Genomic DNA, 27,437 nt, shown 5'->3' on the forward strand with positions numbered 1-27,437 from the left:
ATCTACAGAGAGAAAAAGAAGGAATTGGAACGTGAAGAATTATGGAAGAAATTAGAGGAGCTAAAGCTAAAGAAAGCTCTGGAAAAGCAGAACAGTGCTTACAACATGCACAGTATTCTCAGCAATACAAGTGACGAATAAAAAAAGCCCACCACCACTGTTGGAGAGGCAGTTTTTTACACTTTTTTGAAATATGTAAAAATTATGAAACAAACCTCTCAGTATAACATAATTAAAAGGCCAACTTTTTTTCTGGCAACTGTAAATGAAAAATATGGACTAAACATAGCCCTGTGCTGTTACCATGGCCGCAGTATATTGTAACCTCTGTCTAATCATGGATTTATTGTGTCACTTCTCAAGTTTCACAGAAATGAATGAACTTTATCATCTATGATATGAGTGAGATAATTATGGGAGTGGTAAGAATTATGACTTGAATTCTTTTTTTGATTGTGTTGCACATAGAGATAGTAGTCTGCTCTATATATTTTTCCCTTTTATAATGTGCTTTTCACATTGCTGCAGACCTTAGTTACGTCCTGGGAAAAAGACTATTTCCTAAAACAAAACTAAGGTGTAATCCTTACCCTTCTCTTTGTTGCTCCCAGAAATATGATGGGGGGAGTTACCTGCCCTAAGCCTTCCTTCATTAGAGCGATTACTGCACTCTGGAATTTGAGCAGAAACTTAAATCTCCAGACTTTTTAAAGCACAAAATATAAATAAAAGCTGGGAAAGTAAACCAAATTCTTCAGGTTCTTCCTCATGAATATCCCCCTTCATCTGCAACTCCCCAGGGTGATGAGCCCAGATTCACGGAGGCGCCGCAGGGGAGCACCGAGCCTGCCTCTCAGTTCATTCCTCCTCTTCCTCCCAAAGGCTGAAGGCAGGACCTTTCCAGTCCTCACACCCTGCCCTTCCTCCAGTCCCTCCTGCCCCCGGGAAGGAGGCTTTGAGTCCCACAATGTGGTGACGCAGAGCGCTCACTGTCACTGCCTGGCTTTATTTAAAGGAAATGCAGTAGGCTTCCCCTGTAGAGTTCTTGACTATAGAAAGGTCTTGTATGTTTTCACTTGGTCAACTATTTCTCACACCTTTTGTTATGAGTACCATTCCAATCTCTACTTGCAGTTGTGTGGAGAACTGTTTTGTAATGAAAGATCTTCACTGGGGGATTGAGCAGCATTTAATAAAGTCTATGTTTGTATTTTGCCTATGTTGTTTTTGCTTTTCCCAGCTCCGAGCTGAGGCATCCAGAAGCAGCCTGCTGCCCTTACGGTCATACGACACACACGACCGCGGCAGCAACCCACCAAACTACATCGGTTTTCCAGAATACCTGCATAAAATTCTAAGTTTTAGGACATCCTTTCATCTTTCATGTCTGTGTTCAGAGAATAGGTTCAAATTACCTTAAATGTCATTTCAATTAAAACAAGACCACAAGGATAAATCTCAAAATTTATCATGAACACTTCCCTGGGTGAGGTTCAGAGAAATCGTGGCCAGAGTCGGAAATGAGACATTAGTGTAAACTTTCCACTCTTTTGCATTCATGAAAAATTCTAGCCTGGGTCCTGCACACAATTCCAAGGTCACTGTGAAAGCAACTCCTTTCACTCGCTGAGGCGCCCAGAGAAACTCTTCCTTTCGGTACATGGCTGTGTGCGAGCGTCTCACGTAGCCGCCTTCTCCCGGCTGCCCGAGCAGCGCGCTCGCACCGAAACGGCCGCGCTAGCCCGAGCCAGCAGTGCTGCTGGCCGCCGGGGGCAGCCCAGGAAGGCAGGGGTGAGCCTCCCACATACAGAACACAGACGGAAAGGCTAGCCCCTGCCTCTCCAGAAACTGAAGGTTAGGTCTAAGTGTTAGCGGCAGGTTTCTATATTTCTTTCACTGGAGAGCAGCCACAGTGCGTTCGGGCAGGCTGGTTTTCTCTTTGACGAGCTAAAAATGCTCACTTCCTAACTATCTGCTTATTCTAAAGCACATGTAAGCGGTCTCTCAACTTTCCACAATACAGGAAATGCAGTTTCAAGTTTTAGTATGTTCGTTTGAGCAAATTTTATTAAATACTAAAGTGGTGCGTCATCTTTAGAGATACTGTAACACACACACACACGTTTTCCAGTATTAATGTAAGCTACGCCTGCCTCTGCACTTGTAAGAAAGACTTTACGGAGAGACAAGATCTAGGCTCACGTTTGAATGTGCACACTTGTGTGGCACAGAGTACTAGCGAATATTTCTTTGCACAAGTTTATCTTTAATAATTCAATCAAATAACAGTGTCTTCCTGAGTGAGACACGAGTGCCCCACTTCTACATTTGAGTTTTCCCTCTTTAAATTACTTAAAGCCGGGTTATAAAATACAGGAAGTGTTACCAAGTCCTCTTTAGAAGCAAAGGGCATGGAAATAATTTGAAACTCTGGAGGCAATTTCCATAACCTTAAATCACCCCATGGCTACCGTGTGAAAAATACGGAGTACTCACCTCTGTCAAAAGCTAGGCTGAAGGCTTTGAAGGTCACGCTGAGTGCCCCTTTCTCAGATGGGTGCTTTGGTAGGGCAGGAACAGAGCACAGCTTATTCACGGGAGTACATCTGTCACTCTTCCCCACTGGGCCACCTGCCTTTCCTTGGACACAGTCATGACGTAACTCGGGAGTCCAGATCGTCCATCTGGGGAGTCCGAGCTCACGAGGCCACTCACTTGGAGGTCACAGAATGAAAGCGTACTGGTGCCTACCGATCGAGCAGACTCATACTGGCACACTGACTCCTTTTGCATTAACCTAACTTTTATTTACCTGTTAATAAAATCATCAAAATACACTGAGTAGGCACCTCCTCTGTACACATGTCCCAGGGCTTCTGCATGTTAATCACTGCGCGCTCATACCCGCATCAACAGATACTGGAGCCAGACACGTAGGTGGCTAGTCAATCCTCGAGATATCTTAGCACTACTTTCTAGAAGCTTTACAAAAGTCCCATTTAAAATTTAACAAATGAGAGCGCATGTCAGAGGCTGGATGATGGAACTGGCGGGTGACGCCGGAGACAATGGATTCTGCCCTTGGGTACGCGGTGCAGAGGGCTCAACGCAGAACCTGCACATCTGCAGCCTCAGGATTTGGGGGAAAAAAAATCACTCTTCTGTCCACTTTATAAAAACCTCGGGGGTGGGGGGGACTAAGGTGAAATGTAGAGCCTGGATTATCCCGTTAGAGCTTAACTATACACCAAACCAAGTAAGAAAGGCAGCTTCACAAACCTTCAGAAAACCTGAGACATAGCTAATTCCAACTTCCACAATCCCTATTCATATGTCCAAAAATGTTCATTAATAATTTAAGTATTTAAATAGGTTGTAGGTTATCCACCGGATCTGTTCCATTAGGCTCTAAACATCCTCTTTCGGGGCCAGGTTAGAAGCTGCAGTCTGGCAGGCTGGTCCTCCCAGCGAGGCCGTGGCAGGTGAGCACAGGGCCGCTGGCCACTCCGTTTACCAAAACAGAAATGACGAGAACTTCCATCGCCGGGGGCAGTTCTACCAATACCACGAGGCCACCTCAGCTTATGTGGTTTGCTGCCTGACCTCTTTTTTTAAGGTATCTCTTCCTAATTTTGATCATCCACTTCACACTCAGTTTGGCAAACTCTGCTGCTTTAAACAACGCCAGGAAGGCCCCACAGAGAAGGGCGATTGTGTTCCAAGGATTGGCGGTGATTATCTGGAAAAGAGCGACACACACAAGCTTACCGGCGTGCTTCCCCTCTGCTTCCGAGGTCATACCAGCGTCATCGTCAGAGCCTCCCACCCCACACGGCGGGAGGGGCAGGAAAAACGCCTGCGTCCCAAAGCTGCCGTGGCTGTACTTCCTTCTGACTAAACCGTGCAGAGCTCAAGTTTGAGAAGAAAAACACTAATCCCTTCCTCCCCTAAATGGATCCTGAAAAAAAAAAATGTTTCTTAAAAAAGCTCTGCACAAATTAGATACTCAGTACTGAGGTTTAAATTTCTGGCCTCATCCACAGTAAGTGAACTTGCTCTGAGACCAGTTTCCCCCAGAACTGTACCCCCTCCCGTCAGGTCAGTTCCTCCTGTTTTCTTCCCATCTCAGTTACGCCAGCTTCCCTCCGTCTGGTCCAGGCGCAGTCCCCTGTCCTGGACTCCTACCTCCAGGCTGTGCCCTCTGACGCCCCCGGCCTGTGGGGCTTTCCTGCTCCCCAGCTGTGCGGACCGCTCCCAGCTCCCTGGAGCTCCGCGCTCTGACCACGAAGCCAAAACCGAGACCTTCATCCCACAAAAACCCTGGCGGCCACTTCCTGTCTGCGACGAGTCCCTCCAGAGCTACTCAATGCCGAAACCCTTCCAGGCTCACGTCTCCTCTTGCACTTCTGAGTCCCCAGCACGGGAACCACAGCCACCCCAGGTCAGCTGAGCAGGGTGACCTTGGACAAGGGGAGCCTCAGGGCTCCCGGGTACAAAACAGTTCCCCCAGTGCCACTGCTCAGGGCTGGCCCCTCTCAGGTGTGGCCTTTCCTCCTCCAATGGGCGCCTCCGACTGAGTAATGGCCTAAGTGGAAAACGGCTCACCACGCAACTGACGCGCAGAGCTGAAGGCGTTCGCTCCTCCACCCCGAACCCGCATTCCCGGAGCTGCATGCGCCCCTGCACACGTGGCTCTGGCAGCCCACGATGCCCGGCAGGGTGGGACACTAGGAGCAGCTATGGTCACAGAGACCCTCCACGCTCGGGTCTCAGCCACAGAAGGCACTTCCCTGAAGCCACGACCACATCAGGACATTTGGGGAATTATCTAGCATTAGACTGGGGACTGGCTCTGGTGATGGGGTCTCCCTGGACTGTTCCTTTAGCAAAACTGTCCCATCATTCCTCCCCTCCAAGATGGAGTCTGAGAATCTGGCATCAATTGACACACTGTTAATTTTTCTTTGTACCTTTCTCCTCTGACAACAAATAATAAGGATCATTACCCAATAGAGACCCATTAAAAAAAAAAAAAAGAAAAAAAGAAGGGATTCCAAAAGCTGTAATCTAGACATTATCTTAACACAATCCATGCTTTCTACTCAGTTCATTCACTTAACATTACTACCAAGCAAGGACTCTGCACTAAGCACCCCACCGGATGGTAACAGCGCCCATGAATGAAAGAAGAAGCCCCGCCCTCACAGGGTCAACTGGCTAGTGACGGCCACTGAAACACAACACAGAACATGAATGTCATAAATGATAAACGAATTTGTGCGACGAAAGGAGACGAGGACAGCCTGCAAGGAGTCAGAGTACCCTGGCGCAGGGAACCCGCTTTTGCGACCCGAAGTAATACTCACGTCTTGGACTTTCTGGATGAAAGGATCTTTCCATTCAAAGACCACAAAAAACAACTGAGCGCTCCTTTCGGCGGCTGGCCTCTGGTCAATGTAGTTGACCACGCTGGTCTGGGCACGGAGGAGAGAAAGCAGGATTACCTCCTCCGCGCCCCTCCCTAGCCCGCGTCGCAGGGAAGGAGAGGGCGGTGAGGGGATCTTGGACCGGGGCTCCCTTCACACCACCTTCCGGACGGACAAAGCCAGAAATCTCATAAACAACATCCCGAGACTGGTACCAGAGCCGAGACCACCCTGGCTTCCGGAAGCCCCCTGGGGAAATGAACAGGATCTGGGACGCATAGTGGGTGTTCTGGGTCATCACCAAACGGCCACTGGGCATCGGACTCAGAGCTAAACCATACTCGAAGGACCACGTTAGGCATAATTAGAAGCCACAGAGCCTCAAATTTCAAAACACTTGATCTTAAAAGTGGAGTATTTCGACCCTTCAGGTCTCTAGGGACAGAGTGTAACCTCCCAGACCTACGCGGCTGTGCGTAGTGGGCGGCTAAGATCTGGTGCATGATCACTAAACACTCCGCCTGCTGTCACGGGGAGCAAACAGGTCCCGGGGAAGCCGCCAGGTCCAGTTGTAGGGCTGTGTCCACCCTGACCTCGCCCCTCGCCCCACTGTGGGCAAAGTGCTGACATCACCGAGGTGTGGGAGGGACCAAAGGAGACAATACATAGGTTAAGTATTTTAAACTTTAAAACACTTCATAAAAAAAACTTTGTTTCTCTGATTCAACAGAGTTCAGGTCACCCACCAAAAGACTTCCAGTTTAGACAATAACGAAAAGCACAGACATTCTGAGATGTACAGGTTCGCTGGGACTTTGGTCCCCTTGGGCTCCTCCTCCTGCGGGGGAGCTGGGCAGACAGGCGGCACCACACTGCAAGGGAAGGTACTGGACACCCTTTTCTCAGCCGCTGTGGGGCCAGATGAGGAAGGTCCTAGGGGCTCTTGGAGAAAAGTGTGCACTAAAAATCTAGGATGTGGTGGTTAGCTGAAAACTAGGAATACTTTAAGGACCCATTGCCAGGCGAGTTGCCACATCCTGGGACAGGAAAAAAGCCTGTCCTTTTTTTTTTTTTTTTTAAGATTTTATTTATTTGACAGACAGAGATCACAAGCAGGCAGAGAGGCAGGCAGCGGGGGATGTGGCGGAGGGCGGCGGGGGGAAGCAGGCTCCCTGCTGAGTAGAGAGCCTGATGCGGGGGCTCGATCCCAGCACCCTGAGATCATAACCTGAGCCGAAGGCAGAGGCTTAACCCACTGAGCCACCCAGGCTCCCCAAACCTGTCCTCTTGAGGAAAATCGGCTTTAAGCCCTTCCCAAAGGTCTCATCCGGAGCAGCCTGAGGTCCCACGGACAGGGAAGGGGCGTTGGCTTCTGACAGCTGCGTCGGTGGAGTCGGTCCTTCTAGTCCAACCCAGGCCCTTCCCGATGCTGCCCCATGGAGTCCAACCCAGTGGAACATCTCCAAGGAGGAAGAGAGTTTTCTAGAACAGACCCATCTCCTCGCTGCCTCTGCAAGCACCCAGCCACTGATACACAGGATGGTGGGCTCTGGGTGTGGATGTGGGCAGGGGGCAGCCACAGCCAAGGCGGAGGTCCCAAAGGTAGGGGTGCGGGCTTGCTCTCAATGGTGACTGACAAACAGCCCTGCTGTGGCAACCAAAATGCTCTCTCCCTCCATCCCTACGGCCAGGCCTCTTCCCCGGGTCTTCTCCCATCTACCGCCGGGACTGCGGCCAGAAACTCCGGGGGCACCTCCAGACTCCAGGCCAGCGGGCGGAAAGCTTTCAGTCACACTTCCCACTAGGATCATGTTCTGAGCAAATACCTTCCACATATACGACTCTTCCAAAGTGATGTAACATTGCTATTGCTGTTCTAACGTGACACGCCTTTCAAAATATTCAGAAATAGCAAAAAGGATGATAAATTAATACAAGGAGAAAGCTAGGATTTCTCCCCATGCATCCCGACGGATCATCATGTGCACAACCTTCAGAGGCCTCCGCATCTCGTCTCCTCCCTGCAAGTCGCCCGTCTCCCATGCGGCCAGCAGCCTCCGAGGGCCGAGAACCCAGGCTGTGTGGGCCGAGTCACCGGCTCTGCGAAACGCAGGCATCTGTGCTTGGCCCACATGTTTGGCGGGGACCGACGGTGGCCTAGGGAAGGGCCCGGGGAGCACGTCTCCTCCCTGGCACGGGGTCCCTTCTACTCTGAAGACTGCCCAGAGGTCATCTCTTCTGCAAAGCTCCTCTGCAACCCCGAATCGAGGGAGGCGGCGGCCGGCAGGGGAAAGCAAAGCCAGGGCCACCTACCTCCTGCCGGAACTCCACCGCCTCCCGCCCGTCCTCTTCCTTCGTCTTCACCAGGGACATCTTGACCCACGTGCGGAAGCCCCCGGAAAACTTCCAGCTGGAATAGGCGCTCTCACAGGCCTGCATGAAGCCCACCCTGTCTGGGCTGGGAAGACACAGAAGAGAGGGTCCAGTTAGGCCCGACAGCCAGACTCGAACTCCAGCCCCTGCTTCCCGCGGGCTCCTTGGCTGGCACCACCGGGGGGCTGCCCAATTCCTGCTTCCTTTCCAAGCTCTGTGTCTGGGTTTGCACACGCAGGGAGAGCTGTCATCCGGCTCGAGGTGGCCTCTCATGGTGGGGGGGGGTCCCTCCTCCTTCCCACCTGCTCCCAGAGCACCGGCCCCAAGTCTGCAGCGGCACCCGCTGGCCTCCCCTCCCCAGACAGGACCCCATGGCATCTGCCCGGCAGCAGCTCCAGCAGGGAGACCCGAGGGAACAGCGGCAGCAGACGGGGTGAAGATGCCACAGCAGAGGCTCCAGAAGGATGGAGCAGGGGTGTGTGAGCAGGGAAGATGGCCCGCAGCCTCAGCCAGGGGAGCGGCCTCTCCTCCGCGGTGACTGCCACCCCACTTCCCTTCAGGGGCGCCCTGGGCTCTGCAGGGCCTGGAGGCCAGAGTCAGGCACGTGAAGAAAACACTTGCAATCCCAGTGCCCACTCTGGGCCCCAGAGAGGGCACGGCCAGGCGCCCCCAGCAGACAGGAACTCTCATGCCCGTATTAAACACACACCGAGGGCTAGACATGCTGCCCTGACAGCGCAGGGGACACCTGGCCCGGCACCAGGGACTCGGGAGCGCACAAGGTCCCAGCAGTGACAGGACCTTGCTCTCGGCCCGCGGGTCCGAACACGCGCCACACCAGACCTGCCGCACTCTGTAAGCACAGGTCTCCCGGGGCCTCCGGGCTCCAGGTCAGGCCCCTGGGCCGCGGGGTCATGGCCGCCCCGCATGCCCGCCCCCGCCCCCGGATGGGCCAGCCCGCTGCGGACTGGAAAGGCCACCTGCGCAGGAACTCCTGGAAGGACGAGAAGAGGAGGTAATCGATGGCGCTGAAGTCCTCGCTGCTCTCGTTCAGGCGGAACTGGAGGAAGACCAGCTCGCGCTTCTTCACCTCGCGGGGCCCCTGCACGATCAGGGCGGATTTCTGCAGAGACACAAAGGCCAGAATCAGCCCTGGGGGAGCCGCGGCTGCTCTGCTCTGGACACGTGTGACCGGAAAGCTCCTCGCCCGGTGGACCCCAGAGGACCCCAGGCCACCCGGGCCACCCGGACCGCTGTCAGTGCTCACTCTCCTTCAGCCCTGCGGGGCGGCTCTCTGGGCACCGCTGGACCAGAGCCAAGAGCAACTGTCCTCTGTCCACTTTTCTCAGCTGCTGCCTGAGCTAGGGGAGCCCTTCACTTAGGAAGGACGCTCGTGGGGCACCTGGGTGGTTCCGTCTGCTGAGCGTCTGACTCTTGACGTCGGCTCTGGTCATGGTCTCAGGGTTGTGAGATCGAGCCTGAGTCAGTCTCCCTGCTGAGCGGGGAGTCTGCTGGAGAGTCTCTCTCTCTGCCTCTGCCCCTCCCCCTGCTGATGCGTGGTCTAATTAATTAATTAATAAAAAGGATGCTAGCTTACATCCATTTCATGTACAAATGTTTTCTTCCAGTCTGTCACTTTTCCATCAACTTTGTTTCTAATGTCATTTTTTACATTAAGCTTTAAATCTGATACAGTGATATCTGTAAATCTTTCTCTTTATGGCTTCTGGGTTTTGCTGGTCAAGGAAAACCAAAATTACATCAATGGTCTATATTTTTCTTACTCTCTCTTAAAAAAAAAAAAAAGAAAAGAAAAGAAGTGTGAGAGAGAGAGAACATGGTAGCGGGGGTTGGGGGGGGGAGGGGAGAGGAGGGGCAGAGGGAGAGAATCCCAAGCAGACCCCCACTGAGCACAGAACCTGACGTGGGGCTCGAGCTCATGACCCTGAGATCCTGACCTGAGCTGAAATCAAGAGTCAGATGCTTAACCGACTGGGCCACCCAAGCACCCTCTCCTATATTTCTTTAGAACACTTTTTTTTTTTTAAAGATTTTGTTTATTTATTTGAGAGAGAGAGAAATCACAAACAGGCAAAGAGTCAGGCAGAGAGAGAGAGGGGGGAAGCAGGCCCCCTGCCGAGCAGAAAGCCCCATGCAGGGCTCGATCCCAGGACCCTGAGATCATGACCCGAGCCGAAGGCAGAGGCTTAACCCACTGAGCCACCCAGGTGCCCCTAGAACACTTTTTAAAGGTTCTACATTCAGATGCTTTATGTGCCCGGCTTTCAGTTTTGTATCTGGTATGAAACAGGGACCTGCGTCCCATTCCCCAGACAACGGGCAGATGTGGGCTTGCTCCCCGGGTTTACACGGTTCTGTCATCTGACCAGGCAGGTCCCCTCCACGGCGCTGCTACCTGTCCCCAAATCCAGTGGGGTGATTGCTGTACACGTGCTCTTCTAAGAGGACATTTTAAAACTAGATTGTTAAATTCCATGGAAACATCAACTGGGACTTTTAACGGACAACCTGGATTTGCAGGTTAACTTGGGGAAAACCATCTTAACGTCAGTCACTGTTATCAACGCTCTACAGACACCTGGAGAGTGAGCGATGTCAGGCACAAAGTGTCACGCACACACTCACTCTAAACTGATGAATTGCGCTGTTCAATTCTTATCTTCACTCCTTTTGTCTATTTGATCGGTGAACGTGAGAGAGAAAAGTACGGATTTAGTCACCCTTTAAGGCAATGGCTATTTCTTATTTCTAACAGGTTTTGCCTAAAATACACAAACGGAATGCTGTCCGGCACATACAGATTTCTGACGGTTGCATCCTAGCGGACAGTCCTTTATTTTTCCATCTGAATTAAACACCCCTCTTGGAGCCCTTTGCTCCTGGCGTTCCAGGTCGACCGACAGGAACGCCGCCCTCACTCTGCCGGCCTCTTGCTGCATCTTCCCAAGAGATCTTGGTCCTTTCCATTCCCAGCCCTTCCGCGACATGTCGGGGCAGGAGAGAACGCGAACTGTTCCATTAGCCCTTTCCCCAGTTCCCCGGTCTCAGCGGCCCGGCCGCGGCCGTTTGATCAAGTTCCTGGAACATGTACAGAAGAGACTCAGGGGACGCCGCACGTGCCCGTCACTGTGAGCCAGGACTGCCCACGAGGCCCGAGAGCCTGTCCTGTGGATGGCAGAGTGACGGACAGAAGCCATCGCTGGCCGCCCCTGGCGCCCCCCGCCCACATGCCCAACGGGTTCCCGAGAAGCAGACTCCTCTGTGGCCGCAGCCACGGTGTCCATTAGGGGTGCATGGTTTTGCCCAGGAGCTCGGGCTAGTGTCGGCCCAACACACAGGGAATGCTCTGGGAGCAAAGCGAAGGAGGCAAGGGCTTGCCATCTGGACCCGGGGACACGGCAGGTGGTGAGGAGAGGAACGGGTCCTACAGCCTGGAGCCCGGCGGCTCTAACCGAGGTAAACGTCACTGAACGGAAGGCACCAGGGAGACTAGGAAACACGGGGATCGTGAGCCTGACGAAGCGGGTCAGGGGAGGCCCCCAGTGGGCCACATGCACACAGACCGGCCAGGACGCAAATGGCCTGAAGCTGACCCACTTCTCAGACGCTGTGCTGCAAACAAAGGGGGCGGGGGTGGGAGAAGGATGCGAGCCAACCTCCAAGGCGGGGGTGGGGGGGAGGCGGGGGCACACTTTCTGATGTCTACGCCAGGCACAGCCACTGGGGACCTCCAGCAAGGCCCAATCTGCCGGGAAGCCACGGCCAGGGGCTGCGGTGGGGCACAGATGCCTCCAACCATGGAGCTCCCTGGGGGCCTGCAGAGACACCACAGCTGCCCTGGGCTCCCACGGCCCCTGCCCCACGGGCTCTCTCCTGTGCCCGCCTGGCCCTCCCTCCCCGCCTCACGGCCCAGAGAGGCCAGAAGCCCTCCCAGCTCTCGGCTGTGGACAGCAACGAGCCACATCCAGCCCCGCTGGAGACGAACCATCACCCGGAGCCAAACGCGCGCACGGCCTTCAGCGTCATCTCTGTGCCAACAACTCTCCTTGGGCGCCCTCACTTCGGGGGTGCTCATAGCGGGTCGTTAAATTGCGTAACGAGTGCGAATGGTGCCGCTGGCACCGCCAGGTCTGGGGACGAGCACGAGGGGCTCCTCGGCGGTGCTGCTCAGCCGGGGGACGGCCACAGGGGGGTGGGGGGGGGGACAGCCACCCCAAGACCCCCGCGCAGCCCAGCTGTCCAGCGGAGTTTCCCAGAGTGGGCAGTGGGGGTGGGGGTCCACACAGCGTTCCTGGGGTATATCCTGCTCCTCTTAACGTTCCTAAAAACTATGCTTCCCTTCATCTAAATTAGCATCCATTCCCCACCCTACGGAGTCCAATCCGTCGGTCCCTCCTGGTCCTCTTCCATGCCACTGGTTTCCCGAAAACGTCTAACAAGTCGAACCTCTCCACTCCCACCTGAAGGACGGGCCAGGGCGACGAGCACAGGTCCGGGGCACAGGTGTCCCCCCGGGGTTCGCTCATGCCCGCGCTGGCCTGCGGCTGGCGCTCCGGGGCCGCGGGCAGGCAAGGCCAGCAGGCCGAGTACGCGGCGGATTTCCCTCCTGGGAACAGAGTCCTCTCCGGTACCTGGTGCCCCGTCGGCCCTGGAGGCCCGTCTCGAGTTCGGCTCCAGTTCTCCCGGCTGCCCCGGCGCCCAGCGGAGAAGCTCCCCGAGCCTCCACAGAGAATGTTCTTACCCAGAAGCAAAAATCATGCCCCGCAGCTCCCCGTGCCCTGGGAGGGCAGGAGGCCCCACCAACAGGCGGTGCCACGATGACCGTCCCGCCCGCTGCCCCTGAGCCCTGCCCTCCGAGCGGGCGGGTGCGGAGCTGGGAGCCGGACGGAAGGCTTTCCCCTCGCCGACTTCAGGGTGGGGGCAGTTTGCTGGGTCCAGAGACCCAATCCGTATTTCACACCCCAAAATGTCTTGTCCACTGGTGATACCTGCTCTGGGTCTGTGGGACTGTCGTGGAAACGTTATTTTACTCCAGTTTCTGCCAGAGAGGGAATCATTTCAGCCGGATCTTAGGAGGAAGCCCAGGACGAACGTGAACAGACCGTCCCGGCCGGGCTCTCCACCTCAGACCACGGAGCCACAGGCGAGCCCTTGTCATCAGGCCTTTCCTCAGCTCAGCCTCCCGCCGCGGGGGGTGGGGGGCACCTGCCGCTCCAGACACCCACAGCTTCTGCCTCCACCTTAAAGCCCCTTTCCTTTCTTTGATCTGGAAAACCTTTACTCGGCCCCGTTCGGTCCTCTCTGAAACAAGGACATGGGATGCAATAGAGAAGATTTACATAAATACGAAATTCCTTCCCTGCCTTCCAAACCCTGTGTGATTGCCACCAGGGGCGGGGGTCCTCGTTCCCAGACCGGCGTCTTCCCGCTGGCCTGTTTACTTCAGAATACGGCTTCCCAGGCCCCATCCCCAGGAATGAATGATTCCGTTGGCCCCACGTGGCAATTGTGTTGGGCACTCAGGTACAGGACTCACTCCACAACACCACACTGGCCTCACCCCGCAGCCCTACATCCTCCCACCAAGGACAGGCTCTTACCACGCTGTCAGGAACCCCCGAGGAGCACCCGGAGAACGATGAAGCCCCCACAGCCCCTGCTGACTCAGGCCAGCCAGGCATGGCCATGACTCCACCTGGGACAGCCTCATGGTCCCCAGGGGCCAAGGGCCTGCACAAAGGGAGTAGGAGTGGCCTCGTGGCAGACAGAAGGCAGGGGGCCGCGGGGTGCCAGGCTGATGACCGAGCGGCCTGCCCAGGCCTGGCGTGGGGGGATAGGCGTTACCAGGGTCTGGTTGGAGAAAGGGTCCGTGTAGTTGATCCTCTGGGTGGTGCAGTCCATGTCACCCGGCTGGCCGGGGCTCCTCAGAGGCGGAATGACCTCGTAATAGTGCTTGCAGCTGAGCAGCTGGGCCTGACCCGGGTACAGAGCAATCCCTAGAGGGCACAAACAGGAAAAAGGGACTGTCAGAAGTCACAGCCCTTCCAACACCCCTAAAACTAAGTCACACACATTTTTTCATTCCTACCAACAACCCCAGTTCAAGACTCCTCAAGTGACAGCAGAGGAGGGAGAAGAAGAGGTTTTGGAAGGAGGGGAGCCACCTCTGCTGCCCTCAGAAAGCCCTACTCTAAAGGAAGACAATCCCCTTCCCAGAAAGCCCCTCTCCTGGCCTGGGGTGCAGGCTTCTTGGCGCCTACACCAAAACCCACCCTATTTCATGGCCCGTTCAACGCACCCCAAGGGGGCCTCCATGCCGGACCCTGGCCATGCAGCCCCCCACACCACCAGCCGCCTGCACATTGCCTGGGAGGCTCCCCGCTGTGGGACTCCCCACGGCTCACTTTGCCTCTCACCTCCTGCTCTGATGGCGGGGGGGGGGGTCCAGGTGTGATTCACACCTCAACGGTCCTCCCTCCCCACAGCCAGAGCACCCCATTCCAGGCTCTCCTGACAGCAGCCATCCGACCTCAGTGACAGAACACCCGAGAGCGGTGTGCGGCACCAGATGCAGGCCGAGCTCAGAAAGAAACACCCGCAGATCAAGGGACCAAGGCAGACCCACAGAGAAGAGGCACCGACACAAGACAGGCAAAGATGGGCGAAGACGCTGCGAGCCGCACACTTTCCAGAAGCGCAGGCAAAGGCCCCTGAGACTCTGGCTTTGCCCTGCGGCCAGGCCATCCAGAGGGTGAGTCAGGCATCCTGTGGGCAGAGCAGGTGCACACGGCCTGTGCGCACAGCCAGAGCCCTCTGAGCTCCTGCCTCCCGATTCCTGCCCACACTTCCAGAGCCCAGGGCCAGGCTCACGGCCCTGAGGCAGACACTACCCTCTATGGCAGAGATGGCTCCTCCTCAGGGACTGCCCCCCCGACTGGGACAGGAAAGACAGGGACCTCCCTCCCCAGGCAGGGCCCCAGCCACGTCTGGGTGGCTTTACCTCCCCTGCCACCCTTCACCCCCACTGCTCTTCATCACCAGCCTCGAGCTGGGGCCAGGCTAGACCCATCCTCTCCAGGGAAGCCCTCCGCCTCCCTATACTCACCCCTGCTCCTGCTCATCCCCCTCCCAGAAAAACTCTCTTCTCCTCTGTCAAGGCCGGGCTCAAATCCGGCTCCGTGCGAAGCCTTCCTTGCCCACCCCAGTTACGCAGTGACCGCACCCGGCCCCGTCCACCCCTCGGCTCCGCACAGGACACGCTCTGCTGGGTACTGACAGCAGCTCCCTGGGCGCGTCCTCTACACCCAGACCGTGCCCGGGTCCGGCTGCCCGCTGTCCCCTGGCTGTCCAGCACGGTGGGGGAGGGCATCGGGGGCTCCTCCATAAGCTGGCACCCCAGACCTGGGCCCCGCTGCCCGTCCAGGGCAGGCTGTCTACCTGGGGCGTCATAGCGATCCACCTCCTTGTAAGACACCGACATGACGGGGTGCTTGAGCTTCTCTCGGAAGTCTGTGATGGTCTGGTAGACCAGGAAGACGGCCACGGCCATGAGCAGCAGGTAGATGAGGATGAGCAGGACGGAGAAGACGTTCTTCAGGCAGGCCTTGCTGAAGCGGATGCTGCTGGAGGCGGACTCGCTGTCCAGGGCTGAACAGCAACACCACACGCGTGACCTGGAGCCCGGCGGCAGGTGCAGCCAGAGGCGGTCGGCGACCTCCCGGCCCTTTCCCTGCTTTACCAAGGAGGCAAGTCATCCGCACCCCCAACCCTCCAACCACCTCAGCCCCCTCCCCCAAACCATAACACGTGGCACCTGTCAACATTCACCGGGCACTTACTGTGGCAGAAAGGGGCCTCCGAGCAGGAGACTGCTACTCTAACACTTCCTTCCCAACTGGGGACAGAGTCACAATCCAACACGGAAGCCAGCCCCAGCCGATCTTTCTGGCCTTCTCCCTCACCGCTCTGCTCCTCCAGTGCCTCTGGCTCCCGCCATGCTAAATGACTTTCTGTTCCTCCGGGGTGCAGAGCCCCTCCTCGACCCTGGCCCCCCGCCCCGGGCCATCTGCCCATCCCTGTGCTTGGCCTGAAGCCCTTTTCCTCCATGACTGACTCCTAACTCACACTTCAGGTTCTGGTTTAGAAACGCATCTCCTGGAGGAAGCCTTCCCCAACCCATACACTGGATGGAGGACCCCTTTGTCAGTGCTCCCAAGGCACCAGATGTCTTCTCTCATCACTCTGTGACCTCACTGTCCATCTGCACGTCTTCCCACCTTCCTCGTCTGTGAACTCCATAAGGGCAGAGCCAGTCCTGCCCACGCTGAACCACAAGCCCCTCACAACGTGCCTGGGAGAGAGCAGCAGCAGACATGGCTATGATAAGTGACTCGACAGCTGAAGAGATGCGTCCCGACGCCATCCCCACAGCACGGCTCAGCCGCTCCTGCCTGCTCCCAGACCATCCCCAGCCTTGATCATGCTCTGCTACAGACTAAATTATGTGTCTGCCAACAACCTTATACACTGAGGCCCTAATCCTCAGTGTGCTTTCACTTGGAAATAGGGCCTTTAAGGAGATAATGAGGGCATAATGGTGGGGACTGGATCCAACAGGACTAGTGTCCTCATAAGAGAGATGAAGGGACACCAGGGACATAGACACACAGAGATAAAGCCCCACGAGAACATAGGGAAAAGATGACCATGTGTGAGCCAAGGAGAGGGGCCTCATGAGAAACCAAAACTTGGCCAGCACCTTGATCTTTGATTTCCAATCTCCAGAACTGAGAAAAAAAAAAATGTTGTGTAAGCCACCCAGCCTGGGGTTCTTCGGCACAGCACCCCAAGCTGACTGAGACATTCCCATGGTGTTCTCTCTGCATCATCTCTACTCCTCGGCTGAAACTGGAGCTCCCAGGGGAAAAAGCCCGAGTCCCTCCACAGCGGCTGAGCCCAAGGCTGAGGAAAAGTGTGAACATAAGTCCAAAAAGGTATGTGCGTGGCTTCTGGCTTCCACCAATGACAGAGCAGCTTGGTCACACCACTCTCCTACAGACAGCAGTTACAAAATTTGGACAAAATACTTAAAAATTATGTGAGGGCACTGGAGAATGATCAAAAGCAGGCAGAAATGAGAAAAGTCGACCCTGGAAGACAAGAAAATGAACCTGAGCACATTTATAAATTCACTTTTTCTGCCAGGTGGCAGTGGACAGAGTTCAGGGCGGGCAGAGCAGGCAGAAAGTTAAGGGGAACTTTGAAAAGGATGGGGAGGGTGAACCCCCAAATCTGCAATAAAATATGTTCAAATTCTTGGCTGGAGACCCCAAGAGGCCCAAGAGGAAAAGCAGCAGGTGGAAACATAAAAAAGTGAGTGGAGATTTCAGTGGCTGCTCGGAGAGGGGAGCCAGGAATCTGGAACTTGAGTCTCATGACATTAACTGCCTGCTAAGACAAAAGTTCCTCGAGGGCTGTAACAGAATCCAGAACCTCCATACTGCACCGTTATCATGTTTTCTGTTGAATCAGAAATCAATAGACATGCAAAGAAACAAGAAAATGTGACCGAAACTCAATGGAAAAAGTAGTCTATAGAAATCAAAGCCAACTTGGCAAGGGTTGCTGGAGGGGAGAGGGGTGGAAGGGATGGGGTGGCTGAGTGATGGACACTGGGGAGGGTATGTGCTATGGTGAGTGCTGTGAATTGTGTAAGACTGATGACTCACAGACCTGTACCCCTGGGACAAATAATATATGTTAATTTAAAAAAAAAGAAAAGAAAAAAAAAATCATGTAAAAAAAACAAGAAAAAAGAAAGAGAAATCAAGGCCATGATGACCCAGATGTTGCCATCAGCAGACAGGAACTTTACAGCACTTGAAGGAATTAAAGGAAAATATATAGATAAGGAATGGACGAAGAGGAAATAGAGAAACAGAAACTATAAAAAAGAATCAGGGGCACCTGGGTGGCTCAGTCACTTAAGCATCTGCCTTCAGCTCAGGTCATGATCTCAGGGTCCTGGGATCACAACCCACAGGGACTTCCTGCTCAACAGGGAGCCTGTTTCTCCATCTCCCTCTGTCCCTGCCCCTGCCTCATGCTCTCTCTCTCTCTCTCAAATAAATTAAAAAAAAAAAAGAACCAAATAGAAATTCTAAAGCTGGAAAGTAATGAAATGAAATGAAAAATTCCCTGCACTGTCTTAATAGCAAAGAAGGCAGAAAAAAAAGAGCGCAGTTGAAGTTAAATGAACAAAAGTTAACCAAGTTTAAAAAAAAAAGACTGAAGGAAACACTGTACAGAGACTATCTAGATAACTGTGGGACAATATTCCACAGTCTAACAACATCTACTGAAGAGAGAAAAATGGGTTACAAAGAGTATGTGAAAAAATAATGGCCTGAGAAAAAAACATCAATTTGCAGATCCTAGAAGCTCCATATATGTCAAACAGAATAAATATGTTATTCTGTGACTTCCTAGGCAAGTCACAGTCAAACTACAAATGCAAAGAGAAAAATCTTGAAAATAGCTAGAAAAAAAAAAAAGACAAATTACATACAGGATATTATATCTAATGACAAGTAACTTTTGATCACAAATAAGGGAGGCCAAAGACAACGGAACACCTTTAAAGGGCGGGAAGAAAAAAAAATTCTGTCAACCCTGAATTAAATTCTGGCAAAACTTTCAAAAAATGAAGGTAAAATAAAGATATTTTCAAACATAAAAGCTGAAAGAATTCATTGCCAACACATCTGCACCACGATGCATATTAAAGAAATTCTGAGAGCCAAAGGGAACTAACACTAAATAAATTTCAAACATACAGGAAGGAATAAAGATCACTGAAATGCTAAACACGTAGGTAAAAATAAAAAGCTGCTTATGTATTTTTAAAGCATAAGACTACTAGAGCAAAAATTATACAACATCATAAAGTTTATAAATTGCAAGAGGGCAACGCCTTCAGGTCCCCTCCCTCCTTGGGAGCTTTGTACTATCACTTTTGCAATTGCTCAAGAAATCACTCAATAAGCAAACTTTGCTTTGCTACCCCCCCACCCCGCAAAAAAAGGCTGCATGAAAGAATTATGGAGAAACAAAAAAATACATGAAACAAACAGAAAACAGTAAACTGGTAGAACCAAATCAAACCATATGAATAGTTACGTTAAATGTAAACAGACTAGGGGAGGATCCAAGATGGCAACATAGGAAGACCTTGAACTCATGTCCTCCCATGGTCACGTCAATTCTACAACCAGATATAGAATAATTCCTCCTGAAGAACAGACAGCTGATCAAACAGCTTCTGCACAACCAAAGACAGAGTCGCTGGCACCCCTCCCTGACACAGCAGACTGGAGTAGAGGAGGAGAGCACTGAAGGACCCTCAAGCAGATTCACCTATCCTGGGGCACAGAAAAAAAGCTGTGGTTTAAAAGGCTTAAATGACTAAAGGTGAAGGAAACCCATTCAATAACCCGAGAGCCTCTGACAAACCAGGGTGGGAGTCCGGGGGATTCCAAGAATTTTCTCTGGGGTCAGAGGTGCTGGGGAGCACCACCGTTTATGTTGCCCCTCCACTTTGGTAGCACAGATGGGAGCAGAGGCTAGATGCTCGAGCCCACCTATTGCCTCAGTGAGCTTCAGGCTCCCAGCCCAAACCAGCTCTAGCCATACTCCCAAGGTGCCCCCCAACCCATGCCTGCTCAAGCGCCATGTGGCCCCAGCATGGCACACCCCAGACCCCCATCCCATCCTCACCACCAACTTCAGTGTTCCCTGCCAGGATGCTTCCTGCAGAGAACACCCAAGGACCCCTAGTTGGCACCCAATACAGCTCCGGTCAGCCAAACAAAGCTACACACAGGCAGGCACACACAGTCTGTGCAGGTAAGTCCCTACATGACGTCTACTCTTTCAAAAGAGGGAGAGGTAGCTGTTTCACCCAATTCATGAAAACACTGAAGATCAAACAAAATGAGTAGACATATAAACATGCTCCAAACAAAAGAACAAGACGAATCTTCAGAAAAAGAACTAAACAAAACAGAGATAAGCAAAATACCTAGTAACAGTCATAAAGATGCTCACAAGACATAAGAGTGGATGAGCTGAGTGAGAAATTCAACAGAGACAGAAAATGTAAAAAAGAACCAACCAAAAACAAAAACAAAAAACCAACTAGAGTTGAAGAATACAGTAACTGAGATGAAAAATACAGAAGAGGACATCAACAGCATTTTAGCAGATGCAGAAGGGATCAGCAATCCAGAAGAAAAGATAATGGAAAGTACCCACTGAACAGCAAAAAGAAAAAAAGAATTTTAAAATTTTAAAAATTGAGGATGGGTTATCAATAGATGAATGGACAAAGAAGATGTGGTGTATACACACACACACACACACACACACACACACACACACACACAATGGAATACTACTCAGCCATCAAAAAATGAAATCTTGACATTTGGAATGACATGGATGGAACTAGAGAGTATTATGCTAAAAGAAATAGTCAATCAGAGAAAGACAATTATCACATGATCTCACTCTTATGTGGAATTTAAGAAACATAACAGGATCACTGGGGAAAGGAAGGAAAAATAAAACAAGACAAAATCAGGAAGACAAACTATGGGACTCTTAATCATAGGAAAGAAACTGAGGGTTGCTGGAGGGGAAGGGAGTGAGAAGATGGGGTAATTGGGTGATGGACATTAAGGAGGGCATGTGATATAATGAGCACTGGATATTATGTAAAACTGATGAGTCATTAAACTCTACCTCTGAAACTAACAACACGCTATATATTAATTGATTTAAATTTTAAAAGTGGGATATAGCTGTCAAAGTATTAAAAATCTTAATTTTGAAAATATTAAAAATCTTAAGTGAAAAAAAAATTGAGGATAGGTTATAGGACCTCTGAGAAAACTTCAAGTGTACTAACATTTGCATTATGGAGGTCCCAGAAGAAAACAGAGAAAAGGGGCAGAAAACTTATTTGAAGAAATAATAGCTGAAAAGTTATCTAACCTGGATAAAGAAAGAGATATCCAGAGAGTCCTAAATAAGATGAATTCAATGAAGTCCACAAAGACATAGTAATTAAAATGTCAAGGATTAAAGATAGAGAGAGGGGCACCTGGGTTGCCAGTGGGTTAAGCCTCTGCCTTCAGCTCAGGTCATGATCTCAGGGTCCTGGGATCAAGCAACATGGGGCTCTCTGCTAAGCTGGGAACCTGCTTCCCCCCTCCTCCCCACTTGCCTCTCTGCCCACTTGTGATCTCTGTCAAATAAATAAATAAAATCTTTTTTAAAAAAAAGATCAAGAGAGAATCTTACTTTTTTGAAAGATTTTATTTACTTATTTGATAGCGATAGAGAGAGCACAAGCAGGAAGGTGGGGGACAGGGAGAAGCAAGACTCAATCCCAGGACCCCAGGATCATGACCCAAGCTGAAGGCAGACACATAACCAGCTGAGTCACTCAGGTGCCCCAAAGAGAGAATCTTAAAAGCAGCAAGAAAAAAGCAAAAAATTACTAACAAGGGAAATCCCATTAGGCTACCAGCTGATTTTTCAGCAGAAACATTGCAGTGCCGTGATATATTCAAAGTGCTGAAAGAAAAAACCTGCTACCAAGAAAACTCTACTGAACAAGGTTATTATTCAGAATTGCAGGAGAGAGAGTTTCCCAGACAAACAAAATTTAAAGTTCGTCACCACTAACCTGGCCATTAAAAGGACTTCTTTAAGCAGAACAGAACATAATCAGATTATGAAAGGAAAAAATGTCGTGGGTTAAATTAAATATATAGTAAAGATAGTAGATTAATCACATAGAAAGCTAGTATAAAGGTTAAAAGACAAAAGTAGTAAAATCAATTATATCTAAGACATTAGTGAAGAAAGCCACAAAATAGAAAGATGTAAACTATGATATCATATACATAAAAACAGGGGGAGTAAAAACTTAATGCTTTTAGAATGTGTTCAAACTTAAGCAATCATCAACTTAATATAGGTTTCTATATACTTAGGATATTATATATGAACCTCATGGTTACCACAAACGAAAAATCTGAAATAAAAACACAAAAAATAAGAGAAAGGAATGCAAACGTAACACCAAAGAAAGTCATCAATCACAAGAGAAGAGAGCAAGAGAAGAAGGAACAGAAAAAAACTACAACAACAACCAGAAAACAATAAATAAGATGGCAGTAAGTACATGGCTATCAAAACTTCAAATGTAAGCAGTCTAAATTCTCCAATCAAAAGACTGAATGGATAAAGAAACAAGACCCATCTAAATGCTGCCTACAATAGACTCATCTGAGACCTAAAGACACATAGACTGAAAGTGAATGGATGGTAAAAACATTTACTGTGCAAATGAAAGAAGAAAAAAACAAAAACAAAAACCAAAAAAGCCCCCCAAACTGGAGTACCAATATTTACATCAGACAAAAGTCAGAACTTTAAAACAGAGACTGTGGGGGCACCTGGGTGGCTCGGTGGGTTGAGCCGCTGCCTTCGGCTCAGGTCATGATCTCAGGGTCCTGGGATCGAGTCCCGCATTGGGTTCTCTGCTCGGCGGAGATCCTGCTTCCCTCTCTCTCTCTGCCTGCCTCTCCATCTACTTGTGATCTCTCTCTGTCAAATAAATAAATAAAATCTTAAAAAAAAAAAAAAAAACAGAGACTGTGGCAAGAGACAAAGAAGGGCATTACATAATGATAAAGTAATCCAACAAGAAGATATAATAATTGTAAATATCTATGCCCAACACTGGAGTATCTAAATGCATGAAGCAAATATTTACAAACAAAAAGAGAGAAATTGATGGTAATAGAATGATAGCAGGGCATCTTAACACCCCACTTAAACCAATGGATAGATCATCTAGGCAGAAAATCAATAAGGAAAGTGTCTTCAAACAACACATTAGACCAGATAGACTTAACATATATATATAGAACATTCCATCTGAAATCAACAGCATACACATTCTTTTCAAGCACACACAGAACATTATCTAGAAAGGATCACATTCAGTCACAAAATAGGTCTCAATAAATTTAAGAAGACTGGAATCAAATCAAATATCTTTTCTGACCACAAACTGTATGAAACTAGAGATTGATTACAAGGAAAAAAAAAAAACTAGAAAAAAGCAGAAACACATGTAGGCTAAACAACATGCTACTAAACAACAAATCAGTGAATGAAAAAAATCAAAGGAATATTAAAAAAAAATACCTGGAAACAAATGAAAATGGAAATACAACAGTTCAAAATCTTTGGGATGCAGCAAAGGCAGTTTTAAGAGAGAAATTTATAGCAATACAGGTCTACCTCAAGAAACAAGAAAAATCTCAATCTAACCCTACACCTAAAGAAACTAGAAAAGGAGGAACAAATGAAGCCCAAAGTTAATAAAAGGAAGGAAATAATAAAGATCAGAGTAGATATAAATAAAATAGAAACTAAAAAAATAAAAATAAAAATAGAAAAGAATCATGAAACCAAGAGCTGGTTCTTTAAAGGATAAACAAAGTTGACAAAACTTTGGCCAGACTTATCAAGAAAAAAATGAGTGAGAACTAAAAGAATAAAATCAGAAATGAAAGAGAAATTAAAACTAATACATAAATAAAAACGGTTATAAAAGACTACTACAAAAAATTATACACCAACAAGTTAGACAACCTAGAAGAAATAAATTCCTAGAAATATACAATCTTCTAAGACTGAATTAGGAAGAAATAAAAAATCTGAACAGATTTCTGTTCAGATTACCCTGACACAAAAACAAAAGACCAAAAAAAGAAAATGACAGGCCAATATTCTTGATGAACATAGATATAAAAATACTCAACAAAATATTAGCAAATCAAATTCAACAATACATTAAAAAGTTCATTGATCAAGATCAAGTGGAATTTATTCTAGAGGGATTTATGCAAGGATGGTTCAATATCTGCAAAGAAATCAATGGGATACACCACATTAACAAAATGAAAGCTAAAAACCATATGATCGTCCCAGTAGACACAGCAAAAGCATTTGACAAAATTCAACATCCATTCATGATAAAAAAAAAAAAAAAGAAGTCTCAGCAAAGGGTCAGAGGGAATATACCTCAACATAATAAAGACTATATATGACAAACCCACAACTAACATCATACTCAAGAATGAAAAACTAAAAGCTCTTCGTCTGAGATCAGAAACAACACAAGATGACCATTCTTGCCATTTTTATTCAACACAGAAATAGAAGTCCTAGACGCAGCAATCAGACAAGAACTAAAAACCATACAAATTAGAAAGGAAGAAGTGAAACTGTCACTTTTTGCAGATAACATGATACTATATATGGAAACCTTAAAGACACCACTAAAAACCATTAGAACTAAGAAATGAATTCAGTAAATTTGTACGATACAAAGTTAATATACAGAAACCTGTTGCATTTCTATACACTATACACAAAGTAGCAGAAAGTGAAATTAAGAAAACAATCCCATTTATGATTGCATCAAAAAGAATACCCAGCAATAAATTTAACCAAGGAAGTGAAAGACAAGAAAGTGAAAGACAAGAAAACTATAAGACTGTTGAAAGAAACTGAAGGTAACACCAAAAAATGAAAAGATACCACACTCATGGATTGGAGGAATGAATATCGTTAAGATGTCCATATTATCCAAAGCAATCTACAGATACAATGAATCCCTCTTAAAATACCAATAGTATTTTTCATAGAGCTAGAACAAATAATACTAAAATCTTTATGGAACCAAGAAAGACTGTGAATAGCCAAAGCAATCTTGAGAAAAAAACAAAACTAGAAGTATCATAATCCCAGATTCCAAGCTATACTATAAAACTATAGTAATCAGGGATGCCTGGGTGGCTCAGTTGGTTGGACGACTGCCTTCGGCTCAGGTCATGATCCCGGAATCCCGCGATCGAGTCCCACATCGGGCTCCCAGCTCCATGGGGAGTCTGCTTCTCCCTCTGACCTTCTCCTAGCTCATGCTCTCTCTCACTGTCTCTCTCTCTCAAATAAATAAATAAAATCTTTAAAAAAAAAACTTTTTTTAATAAAACTATAGTAATCAAAACAGTAAGGCACTGGCACAAAACAGACAACAGGTCAACAGAACAGAGTAGATAGCCCAGAAATGAACCCATGTTTACATATGGTCAATTAATCTATAACAAAGGAAGGAAGAATATATAATGGGGAAAAAACAGTCTCTTCAATAAATGGTGTCGAAGAAACTGGACATCTACGTGCAAAAAATAAAACTGGACCACTTTCTTATACCATACAACTTACACTGTACACAAAAGTACACTCAAAATGAAATAAAGACCTAAATGTAAGACCGGAAACTATAAAACTCCTAAAGGAAAACACTGTCAGTAATCTCTTGGACACTGGCCTTAGCAAACATTTTTCTGGACCGGTCTCCTTATGCAAGGGAAACAAAAGCAAAAGCAAACTATTGGGACTACATCAAACTAAAAAGCATTCACATAGCAAAGGAAACCATCAACAAAATGAAAAGGCAACCTAATAAATAATATATCATTTGCAAATGATATATCCAACAAAGGGTTAATATCCAAAATATATAAAGAATGCATTCGACTCATGTGTATCACCCCCCAAAAATCAGACTTAAAAAATGGCAGAAGATCTGAAAAACAAATTTCTAAAGAAGACACCCAGATGGCCAACAGACACATGAAAAGATGCTCAACATCACTAATCATCAGGGAAATGCAAATCAAAACCACAATAAGATGGCTAGTATCAACAAGACAAGAAATAACTGTTGGCAAGGATGTGGAGAAAAAGGAACCCTCATGTACTGTTGGTGGGAAAGTAAGCTGATGCAGCCACTATGGAAAACAGTATGGTGGGTCCTCAAAAAATGAAAACTGGAACTACCATTCCACTACTGGGTACTTACACAAAGAAAACAAAAACACTAATTCAGAAAGATATGTGCACTCTGATGTCTACTGCAGCACTATTTACAATAGTCAAGATACAAAAACAAGCCAAGTATCCAGCAATAGAGGAATGGATAAAGAAGATGTGGACTATTACTCAGTCATAAAAAAAAAAAGAATGAAATCTTGCCATTCACAACAACATGGATGGACCCTATTATGCTAAGTGAAATTAAGTCAGACAGAAAAAGACAAATACCAGATGATTTCACTTATATGCAGAATCTAAAAAACAAAACAAACAGAAACAGACTCACAAATACAGAGAACAAGGTGGAGGTTGTCAGAGGAGAGAAGGGTGAGGGGTGATAGGTAAAAGAGAAATAAAAAGACAAAACAGAACAAAAAAGGAACTAAGAGATTCAAACTTCAAGCCTTCCTGGCAGCAAGCTTCCCACAAGAACATGCTCCTTGCAGAGGACCTCCTCTATGCCTCCCTGGAGAAAGAGAAAAGGAAGCATAAGCACCAATGCCTGGTGCAGAGCTCTAATTCCTACTTCACGGATGGGAAATGCCCAGGATGCCATAAAATCACTGCCATCTGTAACCATGCACAAACACAGCAGTTTCATGTGTTGGCTGCCCTGTGCCAACCTATAAGGAAGAAAAGCAAAGCTTCTAGAAGGATGCTCCTTCAGACAGAAGCAGCACTAAAAGCAACCTGAATCAAAATGAGTGGAAAACCATACACATATTTTAAATTAAAAAAAAAAAAAAAGAAAGATACAAACTTCCAGTTTTAAAGTAAGTTCTGGGGGATGAAAAGTACAGCATAGAGAATATGCCAATAATTTTATACTGATTTTGTGTGGTGACGAATGGCAATTTATTGTGGTGAGTACTGTGTACTACATACAATTCTTGAATCACCATGTTGTAATCTGGAACTAATGTATTGGTCTATAAGTAAACTATACTTCAACTTAAAAAACATAAATGGACTAAACATTCCAATTAAAAGGCAGTGACTTTCAGCCTGGGTTAAAAACAGGACCTAACAATATGCTCCCTATAAAAAATGGACTGTAAATCCAAAGATATAAGAGTATTTGCTTATAATTATTTCATTTTCTTTTATTTAAAAGCACAAAACCACAGGGGCACCTGGGTGGCTCAGTTAGTTAAGTGTCTGCCTTTGGCTCAGGTCATGATCACAGGGTCCTGAAATCAAGCCCCAAGTTGGGATCCCTGGTCAGTGGAGAGCCTGCTTCTCCCTCTGCCGCCACTCCCCCTACTTGTGCTCTCTCTCTGACAAAGAAATAAAATCTTAAAAAAAATACCCACCACCATCAGCACAGAACTATCAAAGGGTCTTAGGTTAGAGAAAAGTCCTTCATTCTATTCTTCTACAAACATGAATCGAACACCAAATCTATGTGCAAGACTCTGTACTAGGGGCTTCAGGGAGATGCCAAGAGAGGACGACTGACAATCTGTGCTAAAAGTGCCACAGAACTCAGAAGGATAAGAGGATATAAACTGCGAGATTTCCTTTGCTTAATGTGAAGTACAGGTGTGGGGAGAAGGGCAGAGATCAGCAAAGGCTCTGTGGAGGTCACACAGC

The 27,437-nt window shown here is 48.6% G+C and overlaps 2 protein-coding genes and 1 pseudogene across 5 annotated transcripts in view; 2 read left to right on the forward strand and 1 right to left on the reverse strand.

Annotated features, from left to right (window-relative positions):
* The window catches only part of PPP2R5A (protein phosphatase 2 regulatory subunit B'alpha), a 61,436-nt gene extending 60,221 nt beyond the window's left edge, over nt 1-1,215 (forward strand). Inside the window, exon 13 of the mRNA XM_047705123.1 lies at nt 9-1,215. Within this exon, the coding sequence (XP_047561079.1) occupies nt 9-141 (133 nt within the window). The 3' untranslated portion in view covers nt 142-1,215. The remainder of the gene's footprint in view (nt 1-8) is intronic.
* Nucleotides 1,216-2,782: 1,567 nt separating this feature from the next.
* PACC1 (proton activated chloride channel 1) overlaps nt 2,783-27,437 on the reverse strand; it is a 68,540-nt gene continuing 43,885 nt past the window's right edge. For all 4 annotated transcript variants that reach the window (XM_047705125.1, XM_047705126.1, XM_047705127.1 and 1 more), the window contains 6 exons: nt 15,258-15,467; nt 13,665-13,816; nt 8,780-8,922; nt 7,740-7,884; nt 5,367-5,474; nt 2,783-3,739 (listed from right to left, as the gene is read on the reverse strand). In XM_047705125.1, the coding sequence (XP_047561081.1) occupies nt 3,578-3,739; nt 5,367-5,474; nt 7,740-7,884; nt 8,780-8,922; nt 13,665-13,816; nt 15,258-15,369 (822 nt within the window). In that variant the 5' untranslated portion in view covers nt 15,370-15,467 and the 3' untranslated portion in view covers nt 2,783-3,577. The remainder of the gene's footprint in view (nt 3,740-5,366; nt 5,475-7,739; nt 7,885-8,779; nt 8,923-13,664; nt 13,817-15,257; nt 15,468-27,437) is intronic.
* Nucleotides 26,272-26,854, forward strand: LOC125086069 (40S ribosomal protein S27-like; annotated as a pseudogene).

This window comes from Lutra lutra, chromosome 15 (assembly GCF_902655055.1).
Source record: "Lutra lutra chromosome 15, mLutLut1.2, whole genome shotgun sequence".
Taxonomy (NCBI): Eukaryota; Metazoa; Chordata; class Mammalia; order Carnivora; family Mustelidae; genus Lutra; species Lutra lutra.